The 22,633-nt window shown below is 59.9% G+C and overlaps 1 protein-coding gene across 29 annotated transcripts in view; it reads right to left on the reverse strand.

Annotated features, from left to right (window-relative positions):
• Nucleotides 1-22,633, reverse strand: part of ABLIM2 (actin binding LIM protein family member 2) — a 167,770-nt gene that overhangs the window by 47,712 nt on the left and 97,425 nt on the right. For 8 of the 29 annotated variants that reach the window (XR_011257878.1, XM_069594823.1, XM_069594807.1 and 5 more), the window contains 6 exons: nucleotides 15,056-15,202; nucleotides 12,951-12,983; nucleotides 11,178-11,298; nucleotides 8,858-8,956; nucleotides 2,357-2,458; nucleotides 1,794-1,847 (listed from right to left, as the gene is read on the reverse strand). Coding sequence is in view for 20 of the 29 variants with exons in the window: in XM_069594823.1 (XP_069450924.1) it covers nucleotides 1,794-1,847; nucleotides 2,357-2,458; nucleotides 8,858-8,956; nucleotides 11,178-11,298; nucleotides 12,951-12,983; nucleotides 15,056-15,202 (556 nt within the window). In the remaining 9 variants the exon portion in view is untranslated. The remainder of the gene's footprint in view (nucleotides 1-1,793; nucleotides 1,848-2,356; nucleotides 2,459-8,857; nucleotides 8,957-11,177; nucleotides 11,299-12,950; nucleotides 12,984-15,055; nucleotides 15,203-22,633) is intronic. The other 21 variants (XR_011257880.1, XR_011257877.1, XR_011257879.1 and 18 more) reach the window with 7 other exon arrangements.

The raw sequence follows: 22,633 nt of genomic DNA on the forward strand, positions 1-22,633 counted from the left end.
CCCCCTCCTACCCTGTGTGTGTAAGTGGCATGTCACCGGCTGATCAAAGGCCAAGTCAGTCAGTTCTCCCCGCAGACGAGGACAGCTTCAAGGCTGGAGCACGGGCGCCCCGAAGGGAAAACATCACTGTCTGCCTGCCCCTGCCTTCCTGAGCTCAGTTTCCCCACGGATGACACAGGGGGCTGGTTTGGACAACCTCTGAGGGTCCTGGGGTTCACGAGCCCCACCCTCTCTGATCCCTTGGGAAGATCTGGGTTCCCTGCTTCTCCGATCAAGGGAGGCAACAGTAAAAGGCATCACCTCCTGGAAGCCCAGGAGTTCCCAGTCATCTCTTGCTTTCTTGGGGAGAGGAAGAAATACCCAGAGCACAGGGCCTACTGCAGTCAAGGAGAACATTTATAAAACAGACAGACCACGGGCTTGTAGTAAGCCCCAGCCAGCCAGCCAGCCAGCCAGCCAGTCGTGTCTGACTCTCTGCGACCCCACAGACTGTAGCCCGCCAGGCTCCTCTGTCCAGAGGACTTCCCAGGCAAGAATATTGCAGTTGGTTGCCATTTCCTCCTCCAGGGCATCCTCCCGACCCGGGGATCGAACCTGCATCTCTTGTGTCTCCTACACTGGCAGATGGATTCTCTACCAATTGCGCCACCTGGGAAGCCCAGTAAGCCACAAAAAAACACACGATCTTTGGCCATGCTGCGTGTCATGCAGTATCTTCGTTTCCTGACCAGGAATTGAACCCACGCCCCCTGCATTAGAAGCCTGAGTCTTAACCACTGGACTGCCTGGGAAGTCCAGAATACACGCTTTGACAGCTTTCACCCCACAGCATCCTTCCAGTTGTCGACAGGGGTTGCGGCCATCCGGCGGGTGCCTCTGGGCAAGAACTCTAAGCATGGGAGCTCCCCTTCCCATCTCTCTAGGGATTTAATAGCAATCCCGCATCACGACAGTTTAGAACGCGATTTCACTTCCACTGCCCGACCCGGGCCCTCCCAACCAGCCTGTCCAAAAGGCAGGACGGAGGATCAGTCCTGTTCTGCAGATGAGGAAACAGAGGCTCAGGATGGTGAAGCAACACATCCCAAATCACCAGAAATTCTCTGAAGAAACAGAGGTGAGACCTGGAGCCTCCTGTCCCCTGAACACCTGACTCCTGCAGGCTCAGTGGAGTGCAGACGGCTGGTCACGTCTGGGAGGGAAATCGGAGGCAGGGCCGGGGGCGCGGTGAGAGACACCCTCGCCAGCAGAAATCACCTGCCCCTATTTGCTGAGGCTTGAAATCTCCTTAACCAAAGGCCAAGTCGTTAATTCTACCATCAGAGATTCTCAAAACTCAGGACTTATATTCTCACGGAGGGCTAGAGGACTGATTTTGGTTTGTACTATTTTCCAAAGACCAGATTGGGCCACCCTGGGGTCCAGGCACCTCCGTCCCTCACCATCTAGGCTAAAATCAAGCTGGCTGCTCCCCTCAAAGCGGTGCCCCTGAAGCCACACGTGGGGACCAGCTCGCAGTTATAAGCCCTCATCTGCAGCCCGGCCCTCGAGTCAGCCCTCGGTTCACACACACACACACAGAGGCGCTTACTCAGACACACTCTCCGCTGCAATTTACGAAGGGGTCTCCCGGGATCCCACCAGCAAACACCACGCACCCAGTGCTCAGGCCGCAGCCCCCGCAGCCCCCTCCCCATCACGTATCAAAGCACAGCACGAGCAAGCATGCAGAAGCGAAGGCCCCGGCAGGCATGCAGGGCAGACGCAGCAGCGGGGGCTCCGGCGGCATGTACCATGCTGCTTGTAGATGGGGGGTTTCCTATAGATGTTGTCTTTGACGCCAGTGTCTGGGAAAGGAGAAAGGAGAAAAAGGAGAGAGACGGCAGGGTGAGCAAGCGCACTGTGGTCGTGCCCATTCTCCCGCTGTCCGTCAGCAAGCAGCCCGCCACCCAGAGTCCCCAGCACGGATCGAGGACCCCAGCGACGGGCGCCCGGGCCCCACACACCTCAGCTGCACTCAGCCCAGATGCCACCCACCATTGTGAAAGGGGCAGAGGGCCGGAGGGGGCCAGAGTGGGTGTCCAGTGACAACCTGTCTCCAGTCCACTCCCAGAAGGGCAGCCGCGCCTCCCCGGGATTCGTGGGGCTTCGGGAGAGACTCAAACACGTGCCGGTTTGGGGATGCGCACACCACCCATCTGTGGATTTTTAAAGCATCTCAGAATATGGGGGTGGGGTGGGGGATGAAGAAGCTTGGGGAACATGCGAATCCCAAGAGGTAAGGGCAGACGCCCGCCCCGACAGCTCAGGGGCGGCCCATCTGCCTGGTGGGTGGCCGTGCGTCCTGGGCGCCTACCTGGGACGTGGAAGTGGCGAGGAGCCTGCTGGTAGGTGGAGGGGGGAGGCTTGCTGTCTGAGAGCACGGAGAGGCTGGGAGTGCTCCGGCCACTTTCACTGCCTCCAGACGGAAGAGCGAAGACAGCAGACAGAGGCGGGAGGGGAAAGCAGAGGAGAGCATTTCAAGCGTGAGAGCTTGGGGAGCCCCTGTCTCCCCTGCCTGGTGGGGCCTCCGTGCCCTCTGCCCAGGGGAGAGAGTGTCACCCCTCCTCCACCGACACCTCCAGATGGGGGCCCACGACTCGTTAATCCAACCTCGAGGGACCGCCTTCCATGGCCTCAGAATGGGGGAACAGGAGTGCCCAGGGCAGGGCCCAGCCTGCTTCCAAGTTCCCGGGATGGCTGGCCGGGCCATCGACAGTGCCCCTCTTTCCTTGGGCGGTGGGAGTGGGCATGGCCAGGCTGCTGCCTGAATCTAGGAAATCACAAATTCATCAAGACTAAGCACCCCCACTTTTTCCTAAGTATCCTTGTGTAAAAAGACGCTGACGTCCTGGAGGATTCACAAATCAGCCATTCACAACAGGGGCTGAAGTTCTAGAACTCATCGACATCTGTCTTTCAAAAACCACTGAGGCCAATTTTATCAGCTACAGGAGAAAAAGAGGCAACTGGTGTTCATCAGCTGCCATGTTCCCAAATAAAGCAGTTTTTTTTTCTTTTGGCTAGATTGAAGGGGAAGAGCCCTCTGATTTTGGCTCTGACTTTTATCCTATCTGGATCTGTCAGTTCAGTTTTTGCGGACAAGGTTGGATTATCAAGTCACAGACTTTAGACAGCCGTGGTCACCCGGTGGCCCTCCCCGCCCCACCCCCACACCTCCTGAAGGGATGGCGCACGGCTCATCTCAGCAGGACATACAAAGGCACAACTCACTCCCCACTTGAGCTCAGGGAACGTCACGTGACCGCTCGGTGAAAGGAAAGGGACATCTCGACCTGAAAACACCCCGGACTGGGAGTCACAGGACCCCAAGGCGACACGCGATGAGGCAGCATGGGCCGGCCTGGAGGTGGGCTGGCGGGGGTGGAGCGGCAGACGGGCTTGGGGGCTGCTCTTGCCTGGGGGTGGTGTGCTGGGGACCCCAGGGGGCCCGAGGGGCAGGGTGGGCACAGCATACCGCAGCCAGCTCCCCAGACTGACTGCAGCTTCCAACAGCTTCCCACCAGGACACCAGTTTCATCTGTCAGCGTGGACAGAACATCGGGTAGAGAACTGTACCCCTCAGGGAGGGGGTGTGAAGCCCGCTTTTCCCTTAGCACCGCCCTCCAGCACAGCTCAGAGCCTTCTGGAGCCTCAGGCTAGGCCGCACTTCCCAGTGGGTAGACGATGCCCATGGGCGCGTGAAGGAAACCGCAGAGCCGCCCTTCTGGCCATGACTCATCACCCCCAGGGCACAGAACACGCGGAAGTGGGGGCTTCACACTCATCTGCTCGAACCCAGAGCAGCTGAGGACGGCCTGCCTTGGGGCACCCTGCTGTGCCAGGGCGTCTTGGCCCAGCCTCCCATGGCTTCTCTCTGCTCCACCCAGGTGGGGCAGACTCCAGCTCGTCATGGGACCCCATCCTCCCCAGTCCTCAGGGTCACTGTGCGGCATCCGGCTTCACAAGCAAGACTCCTGTGCATGTGCACATGCGCGTGCATACGTGCACATGTGTGTACACACGTGTGTGGACATGTGCGTGCACGTGTGCATGTGCATGTGTGCGCATGTCTGTGCATGTGTCTCTGTGTGCATGAGCGCACATGTGTGTGTGCATGTGTGCACGTGTGCGCATATCTGTGCGTGTGTTTCTGTGCATGTGTGCATGTGTGTGCATGTGTGCACAGGTGTGTATGCACGCATTCACGTGTGCATGTGTGTGCATATGTGTGCACGTGTCTGCATGTGCACATGTGGGTGTGCATGCACGCACATGTATGTGTATGCACGTGTGCACCCATGCACGTCTGTGCATGTGTCTCTGTGGGCATGTGTGCGCATGTGTGTGTGTGCACGTGTGCATGTGTGCGCATATCTGTGCATGTGTTTCTGTGCATGTGTGCATGTGTGCACAGGTGTGTATGCACATATTCACGTGTGCGTGTGCGTGCATATGTGTGCATGTGTCTGCGTGTGCACCCATGCACGTCTGTGCCTGTGTCTCTGTGGGCATGTGTGCGCATGTGTGTGTGTGTGCACTGTGTGTGTGCACACATGCACGTGTATCTGAGGACTGTGGCTTTCACTGGGGTCAGGGGGCAGGCCACACCCACCTCACACCTGCCATCCAGGGCCCTCTTCACTGGCCACCACACTCTAAGACTAGGATCTGACCCAATCTGTCTCTGCTCGTCGCCCCTCCTCCCCCAACCCCTGGGGGACCCCCTTTCCAATCCTCCCTGCTTGTCCAGGCTCCGCCTGGGTTGAGGCTCAGGTGCAAAGCCTTCCCAGGGGACACAGCCCAACCGGCCATTCCCTTCTCTGGACGCCCGCCTGCCCGCCTAGTCACCGTGCCGCTAACCCCCGGTGAAGTGCACGCTCGCATAGACCCCACCTGGGGCCTCGCAGAGCACTTTCCCCACGGCCGCCTTCTACAGGGCCCTGGGTGCTGGCGAGACTGAGCTCTGGGCACTGCCTTCCCCGTGGGTCCTGGTGGCCAAAACCCCCACCACCGACATCACCAGGGGTGAGAGAACGCCAGAGGCAAGCCCAGCTGTGCGGCGACGCTGAAACAGCACAGAGCTCCTCGTGCCCGGACGTGTGGCCCCTCCCGGAGGCGGGTCAGCACGGAGGTCGCTTCTGACCTCTGCTACGGACAGTCCTCAGCGCCCTCAGGGAGCCGTGAGGGCCTCGGTGGAGGAGCCATCCCGGAGCCCAGGAAGCGCTGGCCCGTGAACAGCCGTCTCCCCTGCCCACGGGAGTCAGTGCTTTGCTGCGGAGCAGTTCCGGGTGACACAGTGGTTTCCCGCGAATCCCACGCGGTTCCATCTTACATGCAGCCAGCGGTTCGCCACCCCGGTGTTGTCCAAACACCTTGCTTCACTCAGATTTCACCCGTTTTCTGCTCGTGTCCCTTGGGTATCCCGGGACCTGTCCAGGATGCCAGGCGACATGGTCTTCGTGCCCCCACAGGCCCCCAGGGCTGTGACTGCTTCTCTCTGTCCAGCACCTCATGACCTGGGCAGTTTTGAGAAGTTCCGTGCGGGTGTCTGGCAGACTGCCCCTCAGGGAGGATTTGCCGGGTGTGTTCTCATGACCAGACGAGGTCACAGGTTTGGGGGGAAGAGCCCGGAGGGGAGGAGCCCTCCCCTCGTCGTCAGGGGTGCTGCCGTCCATGTGACCTGGTGCTGAGATTGACCTTGACCCCACGGCCAAGGTCGTGCTGGCCCAGGATTCTGCACGTCTGGCTCCTCTCCGCCCCCAACTCTGTGCTCTTTGCAGGGAAACTGCCCAGCACAGCCCCCTCCTGGCGGCAGGGAGGAGGGCACCCCTCCTGGAGGGCAGAGGGTCCCCGTGAATCACTGGGGTCCCTTCTGCCGGGAGCTGGTCTCTTCTCCCCATTGGCTGATTACTCGGTCATGCTTTACGTGGCTGTGGACCATGGACGTTTGTACTTTACTTTCCGAGCCAGCACCATGCCCTTCGTTCCGCTGCTCAGCTGTCCACACTCAGCCCTCGGGAGCGCCCCCACCTGGCTCCATGGATCTTCTCAAGGTGACCAGAGGCAAGGCCAGCCCCCAGCCCCTGCAGGGCTCCCACGGGACACCACGATGCAGGCGGGTTCCACCTGCCCAGCCTGCTGCCTCAGGCCACCTGGGCCGACCACGGCCACCAGGCGGATGGCCCCAGAAGGGGGTGAGATGAAGAGGTGCCGACAGGCACCACCAGTGGGTGGGCAAGGGGGCTCCGATGAGAGGCTCCGCCTCTGCAGCCTCTCCTCGCCCCCTCACACTGCGGGCGGGGGGCTCACGGGTCACTGCCCCCTCCTGCCCAGCAGCATGGTCCTGCCAGCATCACCTCTCTCTGCACTCAACTGCTGGTCCCTGCAGCCTGCTCCTTAACAGGTGAGAGGTCGGGCTTAAACCTCACACTGTCCCGGGAAATACACCAGGGACTGAAATTTATACTAAAGTGCAAATGGCTGCCACGGGCACCTAAGCTGCACACAGGTCTTGTCAGGAGGGTGGCCCTGGGTGCCAGGACATGGTGGGGAGGTGTGTCTGTGAATGGAGGGGTGAGGTGGGAATGGAGGGGCATGTGGCCAGGTCAGGGCAAGCGCTGGTCCCTCCTGGGTGAGCCCTCAACCTGTAGCATCGTCCAGAGGGAAAACCTCCAGCTGAGCAGCCAAGGAAGCTGAGCTGCTGGGAGGAGCGGCCAGGGAAGGCTTTCCTAGAATGCAAGTGGACACCAGGCCCCATGACCAGCTGAGAGGAAGGCAGGTGGCCCTTGGCATGGCTCGCCACAGAGCGCCCACAGGCTGTGATGCACCAGACCCCGTGGGCCTTGGGGAGGAGCGGTCCGACAGCCTGCAAGTGGACGCACCTGGTGAGTGACGGCCTGCCTCTGGGCCCAGCCCAGCAAGCTGTCCCTGCACCTCCGTCTCCTCAGGGGGGAGCCTGGGAAGGGGGCTGGGGCTCCTGAGGTCACAGGCGGCCCTGGAAGTCAGCAGCAGGCAGACCCGGGGGTGCCAGGCAGGCACCCTCCACATCCTGCACAAGAGAGGAGGGTCGGGGCTTTGCCCGATTCCTGGACAAAGAGAACTGGGGGAAAGAGCAGGCAGAAGGGAAGCAGGGTGGCCCACCGTGGAGCCAGTGCCCACCTGGAGCACACCGTGACCCCTCCCTGACCTCAGGGTGCCCTTGGAGGGGTCGTGATACAGTTTCTGAGCCATGCTTTGGTGGAGAGCTGAAGGGCAGTCCCCGGGGCCGCCTGGACGGATGTGGACAAAGCTGTTTCCCGGGCGGTCAGCCCAGCTCCAAGGGTGGGGCAGCTTGCCTGGCCTTGCCTCTGGGCCATACCTCTGCCAGGGACCCAAAGCAGGGCCACATCGGGCGGGAGGAAAGCTGTGTGCTCAGCTTTCTGACCTTCGAGACAAGAAGAAGGGGCACCGGCGTGGGTGACCTGCGGGGCCGCGTCTAAACGTCAAGCTCCCTCTAGTTTGCAGTGAGTCTTCTGTCTGCTTCTGGGTGAGGCCACATCCCAGCCACATGGCACCCTTGTCCACATGGATGCACGTAAGCCACGCTGCTCTCCTGCTCACGAGATCTGGGGCTTTGCTCCTTCTCAGAAAAGCCAGGACGTCCAAAATAGTCTGGGAGCTGCGGGGCCAGGTCCACAGAGAGGAGGGGAAAGCACCCCACTGACCAGGGGGCACTCTTCTCAGTTAGACTAACGGGGTCACTCAGATGGGTGATGACAATGCATGTGAGAACCATCCAAATTCCAAGGAGCCGGGATGGGTGACCATCAGTGATGCATTAATCCCGCTGGGCTGGCCTCTCCTGGTCCCTCAGGGTCAGAAGGTTCTCCTGAAACATTCTGCACTCGGCAGCCATGAAGAACGGGGACCCTAACTCACTCCAGGGGAACCAACAGACCCACCGCTGCTTCTCTTGTGCTCTGGGGGATCTTTCCGGGGTGTATCAGTCAGTTAGGGCTGCGTAACAAAGCACGTCGGTTGCCTGGCTCGCATAGCAGACACTCGTTTCTCCCGGAATGGAGGCTGACAGTCCCAGATCAAGGTCTGGCCAGGCTGTGTCTCAGGTGCAGCCTCTCTCATCGGCAGAAGACACTGCTCTGGCCTCACACGGCCTTTCCTCTGAGCACACGCAGACAGACTGTCTGTTCCGCCTCCAAAAAGGCCACCCACCCCATCGGATTAGGGCCCCACCTTTATGACTTCACGCAACCCTAATACTCTCCTAAAGACGCTTTTTCCAAACGCAGGCTCACGGGGGCTCAGGACATCAGCAGATGAATCTGAGGGCACAATGCAGTCCGTAACCCAGGAACTGGCCCTTCTCCTGGACTGACTCACACACATGTGCCTGGGCATGGGTGGGGCAGACGGGCAGGTCTGAGCCCTGGGAAGAGCTGCAGCCACGCGGGGTGCCCGGCCACCATGAAATGAAGCCGCGGACACCTCCTGATGACTGTGGCAAGCAGTCCCCCATGCCCGCCGAGCCGAGAGGGAGATAACATGGGGTGACTGAGGTAAAGGCTTTGGAGCCAGCCCAAGGTGGGCGTTGGGTAGGTCCTAGAACCCTCTTCCCACCTTGCTGCTCGCTTTTCTGACACAAGCAGCTGCCTCCTGGGAACACGGACACATCGACAGAGCTGGACACACAAGACACACAGCGGGGAGCACGGGCATGAGACGGGGGCTTGGGGTGGCCATGCGGCAGCAGACACAGGGCAGCAAGACAGGACGCACTGCGGGTGGCCCAGGGCACAGCCCGCAGCCTCGCGCGCCTTACCTTGGAAGTACGGGATGTAATGATGTCTGAACACGGAAGAAGGGCTTGGGTGTTGGGACAGGGACAGGCAGCTACTGGTACCGACGCTCGCAGTACCAGCTGCGGGCGACAGAGAGCAAGTCAGAGTCAGCCCGCCCGGCCACACGGCCGCAGAAGAGCCCCAGGCCCCGCTCTGCCGTCTTGACCCAAGAACACACACCTTTCTGAGGCACCTCGAGGGGCTGAGCCGCCAAGCCCACTCGGGGCACCTCTGCTCCGGGCTCGGAGGGAGGAAGGCCTGCCCGCTGGGGTCAAGGTGCCCAGGCCCGCTGCAGGCCTGCTGGGTGGGAGCAGCTGGCCCCCTGGGTCTTGCCCACTGCCCCATGAAGGGGCTTTCTTGGGGTCCGGGACCCAGGCGGAGGGCAGTTAGCCAGACTGGGGAAGGGTCAGTCACCGGACAGGCACCAGGCCTCACCCAGGAGAAAGTCAGGCCTTGACCCTGGGGTGGCCATCCGGCCAGGCACCAGCTGGCCAGCCCAGGTGACTCAAATACAGCGGTCAGGGGTCAGCAGAGGGGTCCTCAGAGAGGCTGACGGCCCTTCTCCCTGACCTACCCACCTGCCTGGCCAGTCAACCCCTCATTCCCTCACTTGCTAATTCACTCTCTCACTCACCCACCCACCCACTCACTCACTTACTCATCTATTCATTCATTCCCCCACTCATTCATTCATTCACCACTCATTCATTATTCACCACTCATTCATTCATTCCCCCACTCATTCAGTCATTCCCCCACTCATTTAGTCATTCCCCCACTCATTCATTCATTCCCCCACTCATTCATTCGTTCACCTCTCATTCATTCACCACTCATTCATTCATTCCCCCACTCATTCATTCCCCCAATCATTTGCTCATTCACTCATTCATTCATTCCCCCACTCATTCATTCATTCCCCCACTCATTCATTCATTCCCCCACTCATTCGGTCATTCCCCCACTCATTCATTCACCACTCATTCATTCATTCACCACTCATTCATTCATTCACCACTCATTCATTCGTTCACCTCTCATTCATTCATTCACCACTCATTCATTCATTCCCCTATTCATTCATTCCCCCACTCATTTGCTCATTCACTCATTCCCCACTCATTCAGTCATTCCCCCACTCATTCATTCATTCCCCCACTCATTTGCTCATTCACTCATTCACCACTCATTCGGTCATTCCCCCACTCATTCATTCATTCACCACTCATTCATTCCCCCACTCATTCATTCGTTCACCTCTCATTCATTCATCACTCATTCATTCATTCACCACTCATTCATTCCCCCACTCATTCACTCGTTCACCTCTCATTCATTCATTCACCACTCATTCATTCATTCCCCCACTCATTCATTCATTCCCCCAATCATTTGCTCATTCACTCGTTCATTCATTCCCCCACTCATTCATTCATTCCCCCAGTCATCCACCTACTCATTCATTCCCTGAGTCAGTCACGCATCTCTCACCACTCACTCACTCATTCACTCACTCACCCACTTTCCAAACTTCTGTCGAGCAGGACGTACCAGGCACATGGCAGGGAGGTAATGAACATAACTTTGCCAATGAATGGAGCTTTGATTTTTCCACAAGCTCTGCAAAACTCAAGAGCTGAGTTCATGGAGGTGAGAATGGAGCCATGCAGCAGCTGGCCGAGGAGGAGGTGCTTGGAAAAATCCCTCAGAAAAGCAGCCTCTGTGTGGAGTCCCTGTGACTCGGACACACTGAGGCAGCTCAGAGTTTTAAGAGGGAAGGGAAAGCAATACACAGCTGGGCGCCAGGCAGGGGATGAGGCCGGGGCGGGGGAGAGAGGACCCTCCTCAGGCTTGTCCCCACGGCTGTCTTTGGGGCCACTGACCCAGAAACAGGGGAAGCGTGCATGCGTATGCTGATGCCAGTTTTTGCCCGCTGATTTCGCCTTCACAGTGCAAACCTTCCAAGAATTCCGGGAGCTCGGAACTCAGTGACTCCTGCACTTTGTGTGGTTTTTCATTCCTGACACTAACACGTGAGCTGGGTTCTACGTGCCCAGCACTGCCTTGCGTGTTTCCCAGGATGGCTCCTCTAATCAATGGGGTAACCTGCCGCCTCTGCACTTCACCTCCTCACCCAGGCCCGCAGAGGGCCTTTTGTTTCTGTCACTAAAAGCACAGCCCTCCATCTCCCAGCCCGTCCTTTTTCCAGCTGTGCAAAGTACGAGACAGACCCCTCAGGAAAAGCAACAAGAAGCACAGGTTCAGGGGGGTGAAAGGAGCTGTGGGGGCGAGGCCAAGTACCTGGACGGCTATAGTGCTGGGGTGATCGCGAGGTTGGGGTGTAACGGCCGAGGCTGACGGAGCCGGTGGAGCTGGGGCTGGAGGTCCGGCATTGCTTGTAGGAGCGGTCGTCCTGCTCCCCCTGGGAGGAAGACAGCCCGGTGAACGCTGAGCCGGGAGCACCACCCGCCTTATCCCACCCTTCCGCCCTCCACGCCCCTTCCACACGCCTGACCCAGGAGGCTGACTCAACGTGGCCTTGGGATGGAGTCCTCGAACCTGCACCCGCCAGGACACTTCTGAAGAGCCGGGCGGGGCGCTGGCCTTGGTGCTGACGCTCCCTTCGGCCTGAGCATCCTTTAGCAGCTATCAGCTGCTGGAGGGCGGGATCATACCCATCCCTTCCCAGCACCTCCTTGAGGCTGGGCTCCAAGGGTGGGTAAAGGCACCTGGCTCCCCTCACTTCCTTCACTCCCCATCTTGCCCAATCCTTGGCCCCCAAGAGTCCTTGGGAGACACTTTGAGACCCACGGAGATTCTGTATTCTACCAGCCTCAACAGGGGCTCTCCAAGTGTGGGAGGTGAGAAGGCCCTGAGCCGGGGCCCAGAAGCTCAGCTGAGTCAGACGTACGGTCACCAACAACACAGACTCCACTCAAGCAGGACGGGCACTCTCTAGAGCGGCCAGAGCAGGTGGCGTGAGATGGCGTGGCACCGTGGGTGGGGAGTGGAGCAGACCGCCGGGCCACCGCAACTCAGCACCCTGGCCAGAGTCATGGTGTGGCCTGGCGTCCTGCTGTGGGTGGGCCCCACTCCTCTGCCCACCAGGCCAGCATGGGGATGAGGACTGGGAGGCCTGGGTCTGGCACTCACGGCTCCCACGCCCTTCCCAGCTTAACTCCCGCCTCCCAGGGCTCCTCTTCAGCCAAGCCCGCATGAGCCACTGTCCCTAAACCTTGCCTGCGTGCCCACCTCCACGCTCTGCTCAGGCCGCCCTCACGCTGGGAGTGCACTTGTCAGGGCCTCCCCACTCCCCGCGCTTAACACTGACCTCCTGGCCCGCCACCACCCCACTCCCCACCGCCGGCGACGGGCACTCTGTCTCCTCTGGGGCTGCCACATTCCAGCTGTCTCGTCTCCATCCCCGGGCATTCTCTGCACAGCCCCACTGAGCAGCTTATATTTTACAGCTGTCTTGTCGCCTCACCTGCCCTGTCCCTGGGGCTCGCGACCACACACGCACGGGCCACTCGGTGCTAGCTGCCCACCCACAGGCATCTGTTGTCACCTTCCTGTGCCCAGGATCTGATACCTCTGGAGTCTAATTGGCAGCCATCTATGTCATGGGTTAATTTTGAGAAACAGACATGAAGGGCGGGCCGCTAATTATAAACGCTATTTGATACAGAAACGCTTTCAGCACGTTCACCCTCAAGGCTCCAAGGATATTCCCACAATCCTGCTCAGAGGCGGATGAGGTGGCCCCTGCTACCCCAGCCCCTGGACCTGTTCCTCCTCTAAAGGAAGCCGTGGACCAGACCGCAGGACGCCTGTGTCCCAGGTGCCCACATCGCCAGACTGGCAGACGCACAGGGAAGCATGCGGATGAGACACCATTATAAAAATAACCAGCGCCGAGGAGGGCACCCCAGCCTCAGAGGGCCATGGCCTGATGCCAGGGCCAGAGGCCACAGCGAAGGGCCCAGGGGGCCCTCCTCGGGGAGCCTCAGGTGGTCATCTTTATAATCTAGGCAGCGGAGCAATGAGCAGATGGGCGGGCTGGGGGGCGGTTACCTCAGGCGGCGTTGGCGAGAGCAGCTGAGGGGACTGTGGATACAACACAGGGGACCCCGTTAGGCCCAGCACCAGGGGTTCACAAGGGGAGGGGCCCACACCCGGCCCAGGCACATCCACCCCAGGGACCCTCCTCCTGACGGGAAGGGACTCCTCCCTACTAGATCCCACACGGGTTCCAAAGCCTTCTCTTTGGAGACCTACCATCAGTGGACCCCGAGAAAGAGGCCCCCAGGACGGAGCTCTGTGCGGATGAGCGTGGACCTGTCTCCTGGCTGGCCTGCCCTGCCCCGCCACCCTCCCGTGAAGACACATTTCCAGTAGGAGGACTGTTGGTTCAGGGCATCGGGGTCACCACCCCGTGAGCCCACAGGTCTTCTTCAGGAAAGATAAAGGAGCCGGGAGAAAGGAAGGGTGATTCGGAGCCTCGGGGTCTGGGGAGAGGACCAGAGTGAGGGGCTGGGGGCCATCGGGGCCCCGGGGAGCGGTTGCCAGCCAGGCACCTCCCGTTAGAACAAGCGCACCTTCCACCATGTGTATATGGGTCTGTATATGGGCCATCCACCACCTGTATACAGGCTCAGGGAGGCAGCAAGTAGCAGAAGGGGCTCTGGAAACTGAGCTTCCAGGCCAGAAAGCTCACCTGTCTCCCCCACACCTGGACAGCTAGGAAGATGCTTTGGAGAGTTTCCTAGGAGGAGGCCTGAGTGACTGGGGGCTCTTTCTTGTACCATCCCTGCCCTTAGAATGGGAAGGGGGAACTTGTACCCCAATCTGCCCATTTCACAGATGGGGAGACTGAGGCTCAGAGAAGCTGGCAGAGCTCTGTGCTTCTGGCCCACTGCTCTTCCCCCTGCGAGCTTTCCACCCTGGGATGAGCGGCTATAAGGCTGCAGGTCTAGAGAAGCAGGCGAAGCTGTCCAGCCCTAGGCCATGTCTGCCCAGCTCAGTGCCCCAAACCCCGTTCTGGGGCTTCCCGGGCCCCCCTTCATCATCTACTCACATAAAGGGCCCCCTCAGAGCCCGCCTCCGAGCAGGTCCCCCGGTTGGTGCATGGTGGGGCCTGCAGAGATGAGAGGTCCCCGGAGACGGAGGAGGGTCGGGACCGCAGCACCTCGCTCTGGGCAATGGTAGTAGCCGGCACGGAGGCCGCAGTGACCAGAATCGGCCACCCGGGCCCACGCCCTAGCTCTGCCCCGAGCCCCACGGTCCTGGGACCAGCACATCCCCCCTCGGTCTCCTCTTTGCAGAGCGCTGCGCCATGAGCGGTGGGCAGCTCCAAGCCCGGGGTCAGGGCAGAGTGAAAGCGGGTCTGAGCGTGGGTGGCAACTGTGGCCGAAGCAACCATGGCGGGGGTGGCGCTGGGCAGCTGCTGCGGCGTAGCCGGTGAGTGCACTCCGGGAGGACCCCGCCCCGCCTTCACATCCCGCAGCAGCGCCTGCCAAGCTGGGTTCGCCTGCATGACCCCCATCGAGCCTGGAGACCCCGGAGCCTCGGCCACACCTTGGGGAACTCAGTTACGGCCAGGGCTGAGCTCTGCCCCCCGAGGGGCCGCCCGGGCCAGGCCACCGCATGTAACTGGCCCATGGACACGGCCGGCAACTGACAAAATGCTCCTCCCCTCCAGCTCTGCCCCCAGGGTCACACCCGAGTCTCAAAAAGCCAAACCCAGCAACAAGTTCCAGGTTAAATGAGAGGTGCAGCCGGGAGGCCTAGACAAGGGCACCGCCCGAGGGACAGAAGGGAGGAGTCAACTGTGGTCCCACCAGGGGTCAGACCAGCTCGAGGCACGGGACAGGGAAGCGTGTGAGCAGGGAGCGGGGCCAAGAGTGGGCTGGATAAGGGAACACGGTCCATTCCCCAGGCATGAGCATCAGCCCAACTGAAGACAAGGACGAGACGCTCCCTTTGCCCCTGGCACTTTCCTGATCATCCTCGAGCTTCCTGCTCCCTGCCCCCAACTCCAAGAAGGCCTCCCCGTCCAGAATCACCGGGCGGTTTGGGGCAAGAGCACTCTGGGGACTCTCTAAAGAGGAGGCGCGGGCTGTCTGAGGGGGTAAAGGAGGTTGAGGCCGCCAAGGCGACCTGCTGCGGGGGCCCCGTACCTCGCTGTAGCTCTGCCGGTCCCCCACCGAGTGGCTGACATAGGGCGAGTAGGAGATCATGTCGGGGCGGTCGATGTTGTAGATGGCCTTGCTCTTAGGGAGGGCGGCCAGGTCTCTGTAGTCCAGGATCTCATCACCCAGCTTGGCCTGACAGAGGGCAGGAGGGGCCACGAGGGCTGGTCAGACCCACACCCGGGGCCGCGTCGCCCAGCAGGCGTGGGAAGAGGCAAGTCTGAGTGAAGCGGTCGGAGGGGCAAAGGCAAGGGGGCGGGGAAGCCTCCTGGCCCTACAGACAGTGAGAACGCAGCCTGCGGCCTAAACACACTCACACAGCTATGCCTGCATACACACAGACACGCGTGTGCACAAACAGATACACGTGAGGGCGCAGCAAACACATACATGCACACATACACGCACGCATGCAAACACACGCTTGGACGATACACGCGAGGGCACAGCAAACACATACATACACACATACACGCACGCATGCAAACACACGCTTGGACGCAGACACACACACGGACACGCACGGACACACACACTGCGCGTGCCGGCACAGAAAACTCATCGCTCGGTCGTGTGCGGCTCTCTGCTGCACAGTCCACGGAACTCTCCAGGCCAGAACACTGGAGTGGGTCGCCATTCCCTTCTCCAGGGGATCTTCCTGGCCCAGGGATCGAACCGGGGTCTCCCGCATTGCAGGCGGACTCTCTACCAGCTGAGCCACCAGGGAAGCCCGAGAACCCTGGAGTGGGTTGCCGTTCCCGTCTCCAGGGGACCTTCCCGGCCCAGGGATTGAACCGGGGTCTCCCGCATTGCAGGCGGACTCTCTACCAGCTGAGCCACCAGGGAAGCCCGAGAACACTGGAGTGGGTTGCCGTTCCCGTCTCCAGGGGATCTTCCCGGCCCAGGGATTGAACCGGGGTCTCCCGCATTGCAGGCGGACTCGCTACCAGCTGAGCCACCAGGGAAGCCCGAGAACACTGGAGTGGGTTGCCGTTCCCATCTCCAGGGGACCTTCCCGGCCCAGGGATTGAACCGGGGTCTCCCGCAATGCAGGCGGACTCGCTACCAGCTGAGCCACCAGGGAACGTGCACACGTGTACGAACGCACACACGGACGCATCTCACAAACACTCGCCCATAACAGACCTGCATGCGTGCGAACACAGACACACATGTGCTCACATAAAACACACACGCACATAAAGGACACACGCGTGCATTTAAATGCCTGCTCACGCATGCAGGCCTGCACATGTAATACACGTGTGCACACAGAGAATGTGCCCGCCCACAGCTATGGAGGGGGACGCGGACACACCCACGACTCCACCCACTCACACTCACCAGCACAACTCGCACACACTAACCGCACACGCCCAAACCAGTACTCATGAACACACCTGCATACCCAGCCACTCGTACACACGCTCAGGGCTTTGGAGCACTCCCTACACACAGCCAATGGCCTGACATGTGACAGGTGACAGCCAGCGGGCGTGTGACTTCACGGAGGTCACCACAGAGGTCACCACAGAGGTTCTCACTCGTGGCGATGCACCTGGAACCGTCGCATCTACTCAGCTGAGGTCCACGGGCGGGCTCACTGTCATGACTGGGCTCGGTCTGCCCCACTGCCCACCAGCCCCTCCTCCTGGCTCTGGGGGCTGCCTGGGGGCACGCGACCAGACAGGCCCGGGAGCTGAGCTCCACGAGACTTGGCTCTCACAAGGGCTGAGGTTCACACCCAAACACCGGTCTCAGCCCCAGTGTTCCCGTGGCACACCCCCCCCCGGCAAGTGCGCATGGAACGCTTACAGCTTGCGATCCCCACAGAAGAAGGGACGTGCAGCCCCAGCGCGCTCCCAGCACCGCCCAGTCCCTGGTGGAGTGGACACCCAGGCTCCTGTCCCTCCTGGAGCGGACACGCCAGTCACCTCCTTTCCCCCGTGTCCCCTCTGAGGGTTAATCTCAGCCTGGCCTTGCCAGTCATGGGCAGAGGTGGCCAGTCGGGCTGCCCCCATTAGCTCAGCTTGACCCCACAAACCTCTCGAGAACCCTCATCTCGACCTCAGCCTCCCTCAGGGACCCCCGGTCCAGTCAACGCAGCCCCTGCCCGCCTCTCTGCCCCGCTCCCAGCCCCAGGCAGCTTTGGTCAAGGTCCTCACGGCCCGAGTCCAGATCTAACCTCTGCCTCTGGGTGTGGGGGTGGCCGCGGGGAGAGGTGTCCTGCCAGCAATTCTTCCAACAAACCCCAGCAGCAGCATGAGCTCTGTGCTCCACCCCAGACAGCAGTGGGCCAAGCCCATGACCGGGCACGCACAGGACCTCCACTCCACAAGGGAAGAAGCAGAGCCCAGAGAGGTCAGGTGACGTGCGCAGTCCCACAGCCAGGGAGCACAGCAGGCGGTGTGCGTGCAGAGCTGCTCGCACGGCAGCTCTCCTCTCTGCCCGGGCCACGTCCCTCGAGCTCCAGGGCCCCCTTCGCCCTCCAGCTCACATGCCCCGGCAGCCCTCCTGGGACAGGTGACACGGCCCTCACTGCCGTCTCCGATGTCTGGAGGCAGATGTCTCCAGTCTGTCTGTTGTACGATCTCTCCTCTTCGTGCCCTCGTGAGCCAGGCTCAGCCCTGACGCCCCAGCTTTCCCACTTCCTCCCAGGTCTGGCAGCTCTAGCCCACCTCCTCCAGGAAGCCTTCCCTGACCACCCAACTCCTAGGCTCCCGGGAGGCATTGGGTACCACATGCCGTTTGTGACATAGGTTGAGAGAGTGAACACCTGATGTCTCAGACTCTGGTGATTCCCTTCAGAACCCTGGGCAGCACTCGGAAGACCTGAGTTCAAACCCTGAGTGTGCCATTTGTCATGACGATGACCCCTGATCAGCGTTTGTGAGCTGCTCCTCTCTGTTCTGGGGAAATTGGAACTGAGGCCCCTGGAGGTCCAGCCTTGTGTATCCGCTCATCGGAGCCCCTCACTTCCTGGCCCAGGAAACCAGCCACACCCAGCTCCTTACTGCTTCCTCACGTCCAGAGCCTGAGGGCTCCACCACATAGATCCCTCCCTCCAACACGCCCTCCCCAGACCTCTTTGCCCGGCTCATGGTCTGGTCCTTCCAGAGTCAGCAGAGGCCTCTCCTCCAGGAAGCCTTTCCTCTCTCTCTCTCCCATCTGGGTTGGATGTTTTCCTCTTTTGAGTAAAGGTGCTGATCGTTGCTGGTGCATCAGTGTCCCCTCCCCACAAGGCTAGCGGCTTGTGGACCCAGGACTCTGCTTCACCATGGAGCCCCTCCCCCTAACTCCACGACTGACATGACACGGTGGTCAGGGCAAGCATGCCGCACTGAACTAAAATCAATCGAGCACTCGCCAAAGCTGGGTGGACTCTCTGGGCCTTCGTCTCCCCCTGAAAATGGGAATGCCACCTGGGCCTTGCCATCTGCTGGATTTCTGAACATCCACACGGCTTGACCTAAAGGGCGACGCTGCCATGGGGCTGGGGGAGGCTGTGCCCACCCACTCTGCCCCTCTGCCCTGCTATGATCACAGTGCTCAGCTGCCCACTGGCTTGTTCAGCCCCAAACGCATGGTCAGTGAGGCCCACCTGGCCCTGGGTCAGCCCCTGACTGCAGGAATCAGAGAGAGCACTTGACAATGCCATCAATATGAGCCAGGCTCAAAAAGAGGCCCCCAACCCTCAACCCCCAGCCAGGTGGCTAAGTGCTCCCGGCTCCTCACAGCCACACCAGCCAGCGGGGCTCACACATCCATTTCCGAGCATCCAGGTCCTGGGGTGGTTGCCGTGACAACGGGCTATGCCCTCCCATTGGCGGAAGGCCACTGGGCTGTGTGCGTCTGCGAGTGTTTTCCCCCCGCTTTCTCCTCCCTACACTGTATCCAGCACGTGTGTGTGCTAAGTCACTCAGCCGTGTCCAGCTCTCTGCGACCCTGTGGACGGTAGCCCACCAGGCTCCTCTGTCCATGGGATTCTCCGGGCGAGAATGCTGGAGTGGGTGGTCACGCCCTCCTCCAGGGGATCTTCCTGATCCAGGGATCGAACCCACATCTCTTACGTCTCCCGAACTGGCAGATGGATTCTTTACCACTGATGCCACCTGGGAAGCCCCTAGGATGTGGCCATATGCGACGTTACAGCTGTAACATAATCCTGCCAATAATACAGTGCACTCCGCCACTCACTGCCTTACTGGCTGGGGAAGAGAGAGTGCAAAACAATATCGCCCCCGTGACTTCGCTTCGTGAAAAAGGAAGAAAGAGAATACACGCGCACGGAGAGAAAGAGGCCAAAAGCGTGTACTTCAACACATAAACATGGGCTACTCTGGCTGGGAGGACTATAAATGGCGTTCATGTTTGTCTCTATACCAATCACTGTTCTTCCCTAATAAATGTGGGTTACCTTTGTAATAAAGAAAAAAGCAGCGAAAAGATTACTTTTTTAAAAACCCACCATTTATTGAGCTTCCCTGGTGGCTCAGATGGTAAAGAATCTGCCTGCAATGCAGGTGGCTCGGGTTCAATCCCTGCGTCAGGAAGACCCCCTGGAGGAGGAAATGGCCACCCACTCCAGTATTCTTGCCTGGAGAATCCCATGGACAAAAGAGCCTGGCGGGCGACAGTCCATGGGGTCGCAAAGAGTCGGACACGATTGAATTACACACACACACTGTGCCCAGGTTTTATCCTGTAAACATGCTAGCATGAATGAGGCACGACCTCTGCCTGCCAGGCACTCACAGCCCACGGGGAAGAGGCTAGCCCCAGCGCACGATGAATCCCGCCCCATTCCTGCACACGCGGACCTCAAGGGGGAAGCGATCTCTTCCTGAATGGGGGAAGGAGGAAGGCGGGGAGGCTGCATTTAACAACAGCAGGTACTGCGGAAGGGGGTGGCCGGCGCCCTTTAAAGCTCACTGGGCCGGGGCGTGGATCGAGGCCCCTGCCCTGAGGTCCTGAGTGTGCCCAGCACCGAGCAGAGTCAGGACCACAGGAGGGTGGGAGCAGACACCAGCGGGAGGGGGAAGACGAGCAGGAGCGAGCCCAGGGAGGCGTGCTCGACCGGACTCCCGTCTCCTCGGTGGAGGAACTGCAGGGACGCGCCGCTGACCGGAGCCGACACCAGCCCTGACCTGGGAGGGACGGCGGCAGGGCGGGGGGCGGGGGTCCAGGCCGGGCGCCGGCCAAGTGTTGGAAATGCCCGGGTGTCCTTGGATGGCGGCTCCCTGACTCAGAGGCTGGGACAGACTGGCCTCTGCCCCTCTCTGAGCTGCATCTGAAAAGTGGGGTGCCGAGAGCTGGAGGCGGCAGCAGGCGTGGGCCTTGTTACCTGGTACTCAAGGCACCTCGGCTGTGTCAGCTGAGAGCAGGTGTTTCAGACTCAGGAGTCTGGGTTCAATGAGCCCTCTTGAGGCCTTCTGTTTTAAACCCTGGTGCATGGGTATTAGCCGAGCAAGAAGCCTGTCTCAGCTGGGACGGTGTGACCAGGTAGAATCCACCTCGGCTGAAGGCACGCCCAGATGGTGGGGACCTTCTCGGCCCACCATCACCCTCGGCAAACTCCTGTTGCCCAAGGGTAGGGACGTCAGGGGACCTGGCCTAGGGGGCATGGCCGTGGCTGTGCTGAAAACAGCCTGGTGAAGAAGGCTTTCAGCCCTGAGCAACGGGCTTTCCTGAGCAGAACCCAAGCTTTGCGGTGAGAAGACCTAGTCTCAAAGCTAGCTCTACTGCTTACTACTGTGAGATCTTTAAAGTAACAGGGACTGCGGAGACCAACGTCCTTGCTGACGCCACTGTTTTACGTCAGCACTGTACTCAAGTCCCTTCAGTTCAGTTCAGTCGCTCAGTCGTGTCCGACTCTGCGACCCCGTGAATCGCAGCACGCCAGGCCTCCCTGTCCATCACCAACTCCCGGAGTTCACTCAAACTCATGTCCGTCAAGTCGGTGATGCCATCCAGCCATTCTATCCTCTGTCGTCCCCTTCTCCTCCTGCCCCCAATCCCTCCCAGCATGAGGGTCTTTTCCAACAAGTCAACTCTTTGCATGAAGTGGCCAAAGTACTGGAGTTTCAGCTTCAACGTCAGTCCTTCCAGTGAACACCCAGGACTGATCTCCTTTAGAATGGACTGGTTGGAAAGCCCCTTACAAACAGCAACTTGTTCAAAACATAATCATGGTTAACCAGTCCATCCTAAAATATTCATCCTAATGAATATTCATTAGAAAGACTGATGCTGAAGCTCCAATACTTTGGCCACCTCATGCAAAGAGCTGACTCATTGGAAAAGACCCTGATGCTGGGAAAGATTGAAGGCAGGGGGAGGAGGGGATGGCAGGATGAGCTGGTTGGATGGCATCACCAACTCGATGACGTGAGTTTGAGCAAATCCCGGGAGATGGTGAGGGAGAGGGAAGCCTGGAGGGCTACAGTCCACGAGGTCACAAAGAGTCAGACTGAACGACAGCAACGAGCAGTCACTAACAGCAGCTGCCACCTGTGGACAGGGCCACACTCAGTGTGCCACGAACACGAGCTGGTTCAAATGGTAACAGTCGCTACCACTGGTCCTGATGATGACGGCATTTGGGGTGGATCGTGTCCTCCTCCTTTTTTCATGGAATCGCTAACCCCCAGCACTACAGAATATGTATTTGGTGATAGTGACCTTTAAAGGGGTGGTTAAAGTGAACCAAGGTCAGCAGGGTGGGGGCCCCTGAGCCAGCACCCTGGGGGTCCTCCTGTGACGAGGAGGTCAGGACAGACGTGCACAGAGGGACGACCACGTGAGGACATGCAGAGAAGACGGCCGTCCACACGCCCAGGAGACGGGCCTTGCAGGGAACCGACTCTCCCGACACTGTGACTCGGACTCCCAGGCTGCGGGACGGTGAGAAGGTACGTCTCTGTGGTTGAGCCCCCCTGGTTTGGGCACTCGGTACGGCAGCCCCACAGACAAGCACCGATGTCACAACAGTAACTCCAGTGAGCGCTTCCTGGGGACCCGCTCTGGGCTCAGGGCTGTGCCCAGGGCCTCCCACTCAGGCCCTCCGTGGCCCTAGGCAGCAGGTGCTGTGGGCCCGCAGGTATGGGTGAGCTCCCAGAGGCTCAGAGAGGCTAACGCCTTGCCCGAGGGCACACAGCTGGCCTGGTGACATCAGGCCGTCTTTCTGAACCTCTGAGTCTGCAGCTGCCTAGGGTCATCCGGCTACTCACTTTACAGACTACAACCTGGGCTCTTATCATTAGGGCAGGAACGGCCCTGTGTCCAACCAGAGTGAGAGTTCTGGGGGCTGAAAAGAAGTGTCAAGAGGAGGGAATCCGATCTCCATTGTGTTAGAGAAAGACCAGGCTCTGGCCGTGAGTGGGGGCAATGGGGGAGGAGACTCGTCCTGGCCGACCAGCCTGCAGGGGTGAAGCCGGGCCGACCAGCCAGCAGTCCAGGGCTCACCCCGCTTTCCCGTTCCCTTCCCGCAGCACAGGCTCTTTAGACTAGCAAACCAGCAAGTAATTAGAACAGTCACCTTCTGTTTCTAAAGCCACCACCCAGAGG

This window comes from Ovis canadensis, chromosome 6 (genome assembly GCF_042477335.2).
Source record: "Ovis canadensis isolate MfBH-ARS-UI-01 breed Bighorn chromosome 6, ARS-UI_OviCan_v2, whole genome shotgun sequence".
Lineage (NCBI taxonomy): Eukaryota > Metazoa > Chordata > Mammalia > Artiodactyla > Bovidae > Ovis > Ovis canadensis.